General features: G+C 44.2%; 1 protein-coding gene across 1 annotated transcript in view; it reads left to right on the forward strand.

Annotated features, from left to right (window-relative positions):
* Window positions 1-529: 529 nt before the first annotated feature.
* The window catches only part of LOC308611542 (forkhead-associated domain-containing protein 1-like), an 88,224-nt gene continuing 75,480 nt past the window's right edge, over window positions 530-13,273 (forward strand). The window contains exon 1 of the mRNA XM_081260271.1: window positions 530-974. Coding sequence (XP_081116397.1) covers window positions 882-974 — 93 coding nt within the window. The 5' untranslated portion in view covers window positions 530-881. The remainder of the gene's footprint in view (window positions 975-13,273) is intronic.

The following is a 13,273-nucleotide window of genomic DNA, read 5'->3' on the forward strand; positions in this document are numbered from 1 at the left end:
CTATAGAAGTTCACCATCCACTTCTTTCAACTTTTCTGTGTGTTTGACATTTTCATAATAAAATGCCAGCAAAAGATACGTACAGAGTCTTGACCGTACAGCCAAGCTATAATCTTGATATTTTGTCTTTGGAAATCATTTTTTTTTCAACCTAAATATATGAAGGAATGCGGTGACTTAAAAAGAAAGTATCTTCTAATGCCCATTTCCTTGATGACTGACTCTTCCACACTTTAAGAAGCTCCGTAGAAGTTGGAGTTTCTTGAGTCAAAGTTCAGAAGCCCAAGATTAATAACAGTCACAATCACAGTAGGACAAATTGGTGTTTAGTGTAGCAATCACCATTCTAGATGCTTCACATTTAATCCTCACAAAACTCTTTGCGATACAGAGTATCATTAGCCCCATTTTACAGATGAGGAAACAGAGGCATAGAGAGAGAATAAGTAACTCACTCAGAGTCACAGAGCTAGTAAGTGGTGGGTTAGTAACACTGAGTATTTGATTCTGTCAGATAACTAACCCCAAACTAAGCTTAATGGGAGGTGGAGAGCGGTTATCAGTGGAATTCAGATTTGTTTGGGTTTTTCTTTTTTGCTATTGCTTATTTGTGCTCTGAGTTACATAAAGGATGTCCTCTTGTGATCAGAAGCAAGCTCATCTATGCCGGCTATCACTGTTAAAAGGACAGTCTTAAAAATGTGCGGAATTATCATTGTGATCATTGTTAAATCCAGCTATCCACTCCTACCTCTGCTGACTTCTCCTGTGGACATTATGGTGTATTCCATTCATTCTAAATATGACATTGAATAATTAGAGGACTGTATTTTTCTAACAAAATTGTTTTCTGAAAACCTTTTATAGGGAAAGCAGAGAATATGAAAGCCTATCTAAAGAGTGCAGAAGGCTATTTTGTCCTGAATAAAAGCACTACGATTGGAAGGCATGAAAATTCAGACCTTGTTTTAGAGGTAAGACCTCTTCCTAGCCAGTCCCCGACCCTCCCTACCCCTCACACCACCAAAAGTCCTTACTGTTCTGTGGACTCCAGTCTCTTGTAAAGCACAGCCTCTGGCTAACAGTCCCAGCCTTCCTCGGTGTGCCACCAATAACCATTCCCCGCATGTGCTGGGTCTCCCTGGCACATGTGGTAAGAATGAGCACAGTGCAAAGTGCGATGGGCCCTGTGTCCTTTGCTGACTGTGTCTGCAGTGTCCCACCCTGATGGCGCGGTTTGGAAGGTGGGCTTAGAGCTGATGCTTGACCTTCACCTGCTCCGCGTCTGGCAGCCACGGCCACCTGAAGTGCCCAGCTTGAGCAATGGCCTCTCGCCCTTTCCAGAGCTTCTGGAGACTATGGGCCCCTCGGAGCCCTCCCCCGCCCCCGTACCTCCAAGTAGTAAATCAGGGTAAGCCCTGGGCATGGCCTCAGCGCTCTCTCACTTCATTTCATTCCATTCTCTGAATTAGCTGTGGCTTGGTCCACAGTCCCAGCTCATTGACAGCCAAGGAAGTTGGAAGAAATTGTAAGTAAGGAATTATAAAAACAGTGGCTTTGAGCCTTTTAACATTTTGAAAGGGATTAAAATATTGAAGCAGAAAGAGAAATGCAATGGAATCCCTTTAGGACTGTGAAAGGCAGACCACTCTCAGACTTCATTCAACAGATTTTTTTCAACTTTATTTTGACATAATTATAGATGCACAAATAGTAGAGGGAATGGCACGAAGCATGTGTGGAGTCCTGTGCCATTTTACCACGTGTGGATTTGGGTGTGGCCCTCAGGATATAGGAGTATTCCATCATCAGAGATGTCCCTTGTGATGCTCCTTTTATAGTCACAATTCCTCCTCCCACCATCGTCCCCACGCTCCGAAAACCACTAATCTGTTCTCCGTCTCTATAATTTTCATCATGTATGTATGACCTTTGTGATTGATTTTTTTTTTTTAGTCAGTGTAGTGCCCTTGACATCCATTTAGGTTATTAGCTTGTTCTTTTATTGCTGAGTAATAGTCCACGGTATGGACATATCACCTATGTTTAACCATTCACTTTTTGAAGGACATTTTGTTTCCATTTGGGGCTATTACAAATAAATGTACTATAAACATTTGTGTACAGGTTTTTGTGTGAGCATAAGTTTTTATTTCTCTGTGATAAATGCTCAGGAGTATGATTGCATGGATTAACATATGTGTTTATATATATTCGGTTTGTAAAGAAACTGCCAGACTTATCCAGCATGGCTGTACCATTTTTCATTTCCACCAGCAATGTATGAGACACATCCTCACCAGCAATTAGCATAAACACTGTTTTTCATTTTAGCTGTTTTAGTAAGTGTGTAGTGGTATCTCATCATAGTCTTAACTTGCATTTTCCAAATCGATAGTGATGTTAAATGTCTTTTCATGTATGTGTTTGCCTTCTGCATATCCTCTTCAGTGAAATATCTCTTCATATCTTTTAAGTGTCTCTAATGGAATTGTTTAGTTTTTTACCATTGAGTTTTGAGAATTCTTTATGTATTTTAGATATGAGTCCCTTGTCAGATAGATGGTTTGCAAATATTTTCTCCCATCCGTAGCTTGTCTTCTCATTCTCTTAGCAGAGTATTTCACAGAGGAAAAGCTTTAACTCTTGATGAAGTCCAGGTAGTTATTTTTTCTTTTATAGATCATGCTTTTAGTGTCATGTCTAAGAACATGCCACAAGGTCCCTGACCCTGAGGATTTTCTCTTATGTTTTCTTCTAAGTGTTTTATAGTTTTATTTTTAAATCTTTGAACCATTTTGGGTTCACTGTCGTTTATGATGTGAGATTTAGGTCAAAGTTCATTTTTCTTGCATGTGGATATTTAGTTGTTCCAGAACCATTTGTTGAAAAGACTATCCTTTCTCCATTGAATTGCTTTTGCAAGTTTGTCAAAAATAATCTGGCCATACTTTCTATGGGGGCTACTTCTTAGTTCCCTATTATGTTTCATGGATCTATTTGTCATAATGGATCTACCATTATGAGATAGCCTTGATTACTGTCGCTATGTAAGTCTTAAATCAGGTAGTGTGATTCCTCCCACTTTTCTTTAAAGAATTTTTTAAACTATTCTAGTTCCTTTGCCTTTCCATTTACATTTTAGTGTAAGCCTGTCTGTATACACAAAATATCATGCTGTAATTTTGATTGGAATTGTGTTTTATCCTATATATCAATGTGAGAATAATTGATATACTCCTATATTGTCCTCCAATTCATGAACATGGTATATTTCTCCATTTATTCAGTGTCTCTCATGAGTGTTTTGTAGTTTTCAGCATACGAGTCCTGAACATGTTTTGTTAGATTTACACTTAAGTATGTCTCTCTTTTTTTTTTTGAGTGATTGTAAATGGTATTATATTTTTAATTTTGGTGTCCACATGTTCATTGACAGTATATAGAAATACAGTTGATTTTTGTATGCTTCTTGGGATCTTGCAACCTTAACTGCACTTTCTTATATAAGGGCTTTTGTAGATTTCTTGGGATTTTATACATAAACAATCATGTCATCTGCAAATAAGAACAATTTTATTTCTTCTTTCAGAAAAGGAGATCTGAATGCTTTTAATCTTCTTTTGCTTGCTTTATTTCCCTGGTTAAGACTTCCAGGACTCTGCTGAACAAGAGCAGTGTATAAATCCTTATATTCGCTTGTTCCTGACCTTAGGGGAAAGCAGTTACTCTTTCACCATTAAGTAGGAGGTTAGCTGTAGGGTACATGTTCTTACCAAGTGAGAAATTTCCCCCTTTATTCCTAGTTTTCTGAGAATGTTTATTGTAAACACAACAGATTTAAAGATAACTCCATGAACCTCCCCGTGAGATTCTCCTCCATGATATGGTCTCCCTTCAAGGACACAGAACATCTGTTCAGTGTGCAAAGTGGGAGGAAAAAGAAGAAGAAGAAGAACTGTAGTTTCTTCTTTATCCTAACAAGGCATAGATTTGGGGTCGTTTTATTTCCTGTCTGGCTAAAGTAGTGACAGAGATCTCTGTTTTGAACCGGACTATGATATTAGAAAACTGTAGTAATTTTTAAAAGCACAGGCTTTGGAGATAGACAGACCTGGGTTTGAATCTCATTAGGCTACTTTGTGGCTGAGTGACTTCAACCAAATTACTTAATCACTCTGAGCTCCTTTTCCCTGTCTGTAAACCTCTAACCTCACAGGGTTATTCTGAGGATTAAGTGAGAAATGCATATAAAGAGCCTGGCATGTGGTGCTCAGTGAATGTCACAATGATCATTATTATGGTCTCCTAAAACAGAGACTGAGAAGAATCCTCAGAGGTGCACAGGGTTGAGATGAGGATCCACTGACATTAATAAGCCATTTGGAAAAGGGAACTAATGAGTACAGTTATTAACTAGACAGAAATTTGCATTCATTGTACATAAATAATTGACTGCTTACTGCTCCTCGGACTTAGCTTAAGAAATACGTCACTAGGCTTCCCTGGTGGCGAAGTGGTTGAGAGTCCACCTGCCGATACAAGGGACACGGGTTCGTGCCCCGGTCCGCGAATATCCCACATGCCGGGGAGCAGCTGGGCCCATGAGCCATGGCCGCTGAGCCAGCGTGTCCGGAGCCTGAGCTCCGCAACGGGAGAGGCCACAACAGTGAGAGGCCCGTGTACCGCAAAAAAAAAAAAAAAAAAAAAAAAAAAAAATTTCAGGGATTTATATTACTAAAAATCATCCTTGCAATTACCAGAGGTTACATCTAGCAAATAAAAAAGATTGTTTTATTTGCCTGGATCAATCCTAAAGAATAGGCAGTCATGCTTCTAAAGATTTCTACTCATCAGCAAGGTTGACATGTTGTTTTGACTATTGGTATCGTAGTATTTCAACATCTTTTACTCTTTCCGATAATGGAAGGTAGTTACATGCTTCTTGTTTTTAAAAATTGGGAGAAAGGAAAATATAAGGAAGAAAATAAAAGTCACTTGTAATCATTTGGCTCAGGGAAAAATCAATATTGATATTTGCAGGGTTTTACCCTCCAGACTTTTTTCTATATCCTGTAAGGAGTTTGGTTCCGTAAGGCAGTAGGAAGCCTGTTTATAGCCAGGCTAGTGAGAACTGTTTATAGTCAACAGTGATAACTGTTGCTATCACTATTTCATTGCATAGTATTTACCCAGAGCCTCAGCACCAAGCCAAGTCTAGGGGTACAGTGATGTCAGAACTGGACATGGTCCCTGCCATCAGGAAGCTGCCAGGAGAGAGAGAAATAAGTCAAATGATCCCACAAAGGTGTGACTAATTCCATTCCAACATTGGGGCTGTAAAGGAAAGGAATATGGAAGACAAGGAGGACTTAACTAGACAAAAGGAGAAGGGAATGGCATGTGCAAAGGCCCTGGGGTGGAAGAGCATATTGTGAACCCAAGGGACTGAGAGAAAACCAGGGCGTCCAGAAGTCAGAGTGGGAAGGAGGAGGGCTAAGGGACAAGTCGGCCTCCTTCATGTCACCATAAGGGTTTTGATCTTTATCTGAAAGCAGTGGGAAGAAGGCTTGAAGGATTGTAAACAAGGGGGAGACCTGCCAGTGAACATCCCGGCTGCTGTGTGCAGACGAGCCATCAGGAGCTCTATTCACAATCTCCCCTCTCCCATTTTACACGGCTCAAAAGCCTCAGCCTTGCTCATTTCACAGCTAAACCTTGCAAGTTATAATTTATATGATTTGATGTGCCTTGTAAACTGTATTTTTTAGAGTTGGATATGGCTGTTATTTAAACTCTGCTGAGAAAGGGACTCAGTTCTTCCAGAATGAAGAAACACCAAAGCCAGTGGTTTTTGGATTTTCCGCATGTTTAAGAGTGGTTGTTCAACATGAACTCCTAGGCATTCTGACCCAGTGGGTTTGGGGTAAGGCCCAGGAATCTTCACATTTGTATGCTCCCCAGGTTCAGGTGGGGGGAATGGAGTCCCTGGAGTTGGTTCCAGGACCACACTTTGAGAACCCCACCATCAGTGCTCCCTCCCTCTCCCTTCTTGATCAGCAGAGCTCCTGCTTTTGTGTGTGTGTGTGTGTGTGTGTGTGTGTGTATTCTTTCAATAAACTTTGTTTTGAGGAAAAGAGAAGCGAAGGGTAAACAATGAAGGGCTGACTGACCCTACCCCCTCCCCAGGGACTCCCCCAGTCCCACCCTGGGGAAGTCCCAGGATCCCTAGAAGACTGAGCTCTAGGACAGCCCAAGTCAGTACAGGGCTGCAGCTAGGAAGGTGGAGATGGAAGAGAAAAAGAAAGAACAGACATGACAGGGGGATGAAATGCTGGTGTCCACACCTCACCCTCGGTGGTCAGTGTCCTGCCAGGCATCTCCTTTCTCATGGGTTTAGCCATCTCTCCAGCCTGTGTCAGCCCTTCTCGCGTGGGATCTGAGGGTCATGAAGCCAGACTGATCTCATACACATACCCCAGATCCCATCCAGCCGGATGACTCTCGTCCCTTTTCCTGGCCCCTGTCAGTTCTGGGCTGCCTCTCAGGAAAGAATCAGAGCCTACACCATAATCTTGTTTATTATTATTAAACAAGGCTGCTGGGATTCTCCTATTATTTGCATAATTTCACGGACATGCAGGTATGTCTGCTCTGTCAAAGGACACACACAGCTGTAGCTCTGATGGGCATGGCCAAATTTCCCACCAGAGGTTTCCGGATGTGGTGTCCTGCCAGCAGTGGACGCCCGTCTCCCACTCCCTCCCCAGCCTAGGGTGCTGACCCCCCATTGGATCTTCACTGATCTACGGGGTGAAGTATGGTACCTGTGTCATTTTAATTCACATTTCTCTTATTCTAAGCGAACACCTGCATTTTGAGACATAAGGTGACAGGTGGACTCTCTGTGGGGAAATCCACGGAATGAAACAGGCCTGGGAGGGTGCACTTGCTGGCTCCCCATCTGCATCGCGCTTGTCCTCCTGCCTGGGTCGTGCTCCCATCCTCCCCCCTCACCCCCACCTCACCCCTGGCTTCTCCCCAAGTGCTCCTTGCTCTGGTGGTTCACCTGTTAGCTCTCACCAGTCCTCAGGGAATGTTTTGTCCCCTGTTTGGGAACTGGCGGCTGATTTCATTGGTCAGTACCCAGCACAGCAATTGATGGGACTAGTTTCTCACCAGCAGATGGAGGGCTTCCAAGAGGAAAAAGTTCAGAGGAAAGGGCTAGATCGTGATCTCATTTTTCTTTTTTTTTTTATTGTGGTAAGATATGCATAACATAAAATTTACCATCTTAACCACTTTTATTAAGTGTGCAGTTCAGTGGCATTAAATATATTCACACTGTTGTGCAGCCATCACCCCCATCCATCTCCAGAACTCTTTGAATCTTGCAGAACTGAAACTGCACCCATGAAACAACAACTCCCCTTGTCCCCCCATCCCAGCCCCCAGCAACCACCGTTCTGCTTTCTGTCTCTATGACCTTGGCTACTCTGGGTATCTCATATAAGTAGAATCATAACAGTATTTGTCTTTTCATGACTGGCTTCTTTCACTGAGTATAATATCCTTTCACTGAGTATAATGTCCATGTTCATCCATGCTGTACCATGTGTCCGAATTTCCTTCCTTTTTTAAGGCTGAATAATATTCCATTGTGTGGATTCACCACATTTTGTTTATTCATTCATCTACTGATGGACACTTGGGTTGTTTCCACCTTTTGGCTGTTGCAAACAATGCTATGAACATGGGTGTATAAATATCTCGTCAAGGCCCTGCTTTCAGTTCTTTGGGATATATACCCAAAAGTAGACTTGCTGGATCATATGATAATTTTATTTTTAATTGTTTCAGGAACTGCCATGCTGTTTTCCATAGTGGCTGCACCAAGTTACATTCTCACAACAGGGCACAAGGGTTCCACTTTCCCTGCGTCCTCACCAACACTTGTGATTTCCCTTTTTTTTTATACTAGCCATTCTGATGGATGTGAGATGAAAGAAAGATCATAATCTTTTGAATAGCATACATAATACAAACAGCTACAGCATACATTTATGGACTACTTACTGCATCTCACATGGCTTTATACATCACCTATGTATGTTCTGTATATATATTTATAGAATTATATCCACAAAACAAATCCTGTGCGGGTGAGAACTACTATTATCATTATTATCCTCATTTGATGACATGGACATGGGACTCAGAAAGGTTAAGGAACTGGCCCAAATCACACAGCTAGACGGGGGAGGTGGGGCTGAGTTTCAGACTGAGCTGACTCAAGCTTCTAAAAACAGAAGCTTCACTTTTTGAGTGTAAATTTAGCTTTGGGAACATCTAATATCTAAATTGGAAATTCTCAGTTAACTGAGATAACAAGATAATTGAGTAAGCTAGGGAAATTCCACCCTGTGGAATGGAGAATGGGGGTTGTCAGTGAAATGTGAGATGAATGTTCTTGTGATCCTCATTCATGCAACAGACTGAGGTGTTGCCATCTAGGGGGGGATTTGGGTAAAGAGGAAACGTTGACCTGGTGCTTTCCCAGGAAGAGGAGCATTGGGGCTGTTAAGTGGGGGCCCAGCAAGAAACACCACTTATCTCTCCAATCCAGCCAGAGTAAGTTCTCTGCTTATAAGGACTGGTGGAGTTCAATTAGTCCCACCTGGATAACCCAGGATAGTCTCCCACTTTTTAAAAAATTTTTAAAAAGTTTTTGGCTGGGTTTGGTCTTCGTTGCTGAGCACAGGCTTTCTCTAGTTGCAGCGAGCGAGGGTTACTCTTTGTTGCGGTGCATGGGCTTCTCATTGCAGTGGCTTCTCTTGTGGAGCACGGGCTCTAGGCACGCGGATTCAGTAGTTGTGGCACGTGGGCTCAGTAGTTGTGGCTTGTGGGCTCTGGAGCGCAGGCTCGGTAGTTGTGGCACACGGGCTTCGTTGCTCCATGGCATGTGGGATCTTCCCGGACCAGGGCTCGAACCCGTGTCTCTTGCATTGGCAGGCGGATTCTTAACCACTGAAACACCAGGGAAGTCCTTAGTCTCCCTCTTTTAAGAGCACTGATTAGTAACCTTGACATCGTCACAGTCCCTTTGGCCACCTCATGGAGCATATTCCCAGGTTCTGAGGATCAGGGCATGGGCATCTTTGGGAGACCATTCTGCCCACCACATTAATACTACCACCTGACTGGACCGTTGCTTTGGGACTGGTCTGAGAGCTTTCTGGAAGAATCAGTAGGATCAATGCCACAGGCCATGGAGAAAGATGGCTGGATGAGCTGGCAGGTGATAATCCCGTTACCAAGAGGGCAGGAAGCAGGACTGGTTGAGTGAGCACCTCAACATCCCGGAAGCAGCCAGGCAGTTTGGGGCCTGGAGATGAACCAGGGGTTGGAAATACACACCTGCGAATCGAGGGGGTGGCACAGTGGCCCCAGCCCATGGACAGAGTGCAGAGGAAACGGACATCTGAGGGGAGAGGAGCCCGGCGTGGAGACCTGGAAGCAGTCAGAGAGGTGAGGGAGCCAGAGAGCTGCTGCCAGGCTGAGGGTATTCATCACAGAGACAGCTTGCTTTGTGCCAGGTACTGTTCTGGGCACTCTCGAGTGTATTAACTCATTTCATCCTTAGGAGGTTAATGTTGTTTGCCCCACTTTACAGATGAGGGCGTTGAGGCACAGATAGGCTGAGTATCCTGCCTGAGGTCACAGAGGGAGGCTGGGGCACTGGGCACCACGCTCGGGCAGTCTGATTTCAGGACCAGCCTCTCCTGAGGCCTTGCCGGTCCACAGGGCTCTCCCGGGGAGACCGGGGAGGAAGGATCCAGCTGACGGGGAAGCAGAGAAGCTTCTTCTTTCCTTCCAATCCCAGACCCGTCGTCTCACCAGCGCCTGGCCGTTTCCTCATATCCTTATTCTTTTGAAAACCCCATTTTTTTTTCTTACTATTTCTGCACTACATCCCTTTCTGGAGGCAGTGGGGGGATGGGGCTGGGAATGGGATAGCCTAGAACCAAAAGGTTAAAAGAAATAGATAAAACACACACACACACACACACACAGACACACACACACAAGTTAATTTCAAAAATGTTATCCCACTCCTTTGAACATGTCACCAAGCAGTACCTTTTGTCAATCCTATGAAGCCCAGCTTATCAAACTCATTTTTGCTGCTCAGGGAGCAACCAAAGAGAAGCAAAGAACCATGCCCCAGGCTGCACAGCTGGAAGGTAGCAGAGGTGGGACTTGAACTCAAGGCTTTCTAACTCCAGAGCCCATCCTCTTGCTCATAACAGAGAACATTTCCCATTTGCCCTATGTTCTCTTCTAAGTGCTTTTGTATGTATTATATCATTTATAGGTCACCAGTAACTTATAAGATGGTCCTTTTGTTACCTTACAGATGAGGAAGCTGAGGTATCACTTGCCCAAGGTCACCCTGCTAGGAAGTAGGAGAGCTGGACTCGAGCCCAGTCTAATAACCACCACGTTGCCCTGCTCCCCCAACCCCTGAACCACCAGGCCACGTGCCTCTCTCTGACAACTGTGTCACATGTCACAGGGAGGCCGAGAGCCCGAGGGCCTCCGAGGGCAATGGCAGTGGGTTGAGGACCCAGCGGGAGAGGACCCTCTTGAAGCCATTTGACAATAAAGGAAAGGAAGGGGGAAGGGGCGGTGTTTCCAGGCCGAGGGGGTGGTGAGCACGTTCACAGGTTAGACGGAAGTTACACTGTCAAGGTGAGGATGCAGAAGAGGAGATGGTTGAGGAGAGGGACCAGACCAGGGTGGGATGAAGGCAGGACCACCCGGAGGCCCTTGGCAGCTAAGAGAAGCCTTGAAGTTCCCACCTAAGAGCTTCTCCAAGCCTGGGAAGTCCAGGTCCTGGCAGGGAGCTGAATGCACATTCACAGGGGTGTGGAGTGATGGAGGGGAGTTTCCTGAAGGGACTCCATAGGGAGTGGGCAGGGCTCAGAGAAACCACAAAGGATAGTGCAGGGCCCAGAGCTAGTATGAGTGAGGACTGTTCCCACCCCCAGAGCTGAGGGGTGAGGGGCAGGGGCATTTCCTGGGACCCGGAGACCCCGAGAGCTGGGTAGAGTCCTCTGAGGGAAGCTGTGTGGCCCCAGAGAATGGAAGCCAGGGGAGTAAGTACCCCAAGCTCTCTCCTCCCTGCTCTGATCTCTAACCCCCCCCATTGGCCAAACCCAACCAGAAACCAGACACAAGGAGCCCATCAGCCCATGGATGTAGCCGCACAGGTGGGCCTGCTGGGCAGAGGGCGCCGTGTAAAGGGATGGAGGAGGGTTGGGAGAAGCAGACGGAGGATGCAGGCAGGTGCAGGAGGTGAAGACCTAGGAGGCTGTTGTCAAAGTAGAATGAAAAGCCTGAGAGCAGGGACCTGCTGGCTGTGGGGCCCAAAGGGCACTGGGCCAGCCTCAGGACAGAAGTGTGAGGGTGGCAGGAGGGTTTGGGGGCCGGGATGGACTTGAAGGAGCTGGTGAGCTTGAGCAGGGCCCAGGCTGGGTGAGCATAGGGCATTACCCCTAGGGAGCAAACAGGGAGCAAAGGCTACGTGACTCAAGGAGAGGATGAGACAGAGGATAAGGAAGGCCGGGAGTGGGAGGTTATGGTCTGAGATGGGGCTTCCCAGTGCCAGGTGATGCAAGGTTGAAACCTAGCTCCAAAGGACGGTTCCAGGTACACGTCGAACCTCAGCGACAATGTCAGTGAACCTCAGGGCAATGTCATAACTAAGTCAGCTTCCCGAGGAGGCTTCCTTAAAGCACAGGGGTCATCAGAGCAGATGGTCATTGTTAATAGAAGTTGAAACGTCTCAATATTTTATGGACTCACTATATACTTTTTAAAGACATTTTCAATGCAGGAGCCTTAAAAAATGCACTTGTTTTGTATATTAGGTCCTGCCTGTCTCCTCTCTCATTATTAAATCACTCTCTACTCTGAAAATCACAGGGTACAAATCAAAGGTACAAGTTTTGGAATTAGACTCGGGTTCAAACCCTGACATTGCCCTGGGCCAGCATCCTGATGTTGAGTGAGTCCCTTCATCTTAGCCATTTTTTAAATCGTGGTAAAATACCTATAAAGTTTACCGTCTTAACCACTTTTAAGTGTACAGATCAGTAGTTGTAAGTTATTCACATTGTTGTGCAACCAGCCTCAGAATTTTTCATCTTGCAAAACTGAAACTGTACCCATTAAACAACAATTCCCCATTTCCCCTTCCCCAGCTCCTGGCAACCCCCGTTCTATTTTGTTTCTATGAGCTTGACTACTTTATGTACCTCACATAGTGGAATCATACAAAATTTGCTTTTTTGTGACACTTATTTCACATAATGTCCTCACGGTTCATCCGTGTTATAGCATGTGTCAGAATTTCCTTCCTCCTACACTGAATAATATTCCACTGTATGGATAGACCACATTTTGCTTATCTAATCATCAGTCAGTGGGCACTTGGGTGGCTTCCACCTTTTGGCAATTGTGAATAATGCTACTGTAAACATGAGTGTACAAATAACTCTTTAAGTTCCTGTTTTCAATTCTTTGGGGTATATACCCAGAAGTGGACTTGCTGGATCATATGATAATTTTATTCTAAATTGTTTGAGAAGCCGCTCTACTGTTTTCCATATCAGCTGCACCATTTTACATTCTCAGCGGTGCATAAGTGTTCCCCTACTCTACATCCTTGCCAACACTTGTTATTTTCTGTTGCTGTTTGTTTGTTTTTGATAGTAGCCATCCTAATGGGTATGAGGTGGTATCTCACTGTGGTTTTGATTTGAATTTCCCTAATGACTAGTAATGTTGAGCATCTTTTTATATGCTTGTTGGACATTTATATATCTTCTTTGGAGAAATGTCTATTCCAGTTCTTTGCCCATATTTGATCAGGTTATTTGGGGGTTCTTTTTTGTTGTTGTTGTTGAGTTATAGTTCTCTATATATTCTTCATATTAACCCTTTTTCAGATTTGTGTTTTGCAACTATTTTCTCCCATTCTCTAGATGGCCTTTCACCCTGTTTATTGTGTCCTTTGATTCACTGAAGTTTTAATTTTTGATATAGTTGAATTTATCTATTTTTACCTTTGCTGCCTATGCTTTTGGTATCATATCCAATAATGCATTGCCAAATCCAATGTCATAAAGCTTTCCTCCTGTGCTTTCCTCTAAAAGTTTTATAATTTTAGGCTCTGTTTAAGTCTTTGATCCACTTTGAGTTAATTTTT

This window comes from Mesoplodon bidens (genome assembly GCF_964165515.1).
Source record: "Mesoplodon bidens genome assembly, contig: HAP1_SCAFFOLD_685, whole genome shotgun sequence".
Taxonomy (NCBI): domain Eukaryota; kingdom Metazoa; phylum Chordata; class Mammalia; order Artiodactyla; family Ziphiidae; genus Mesoplodon; species Mesoplodon bidens.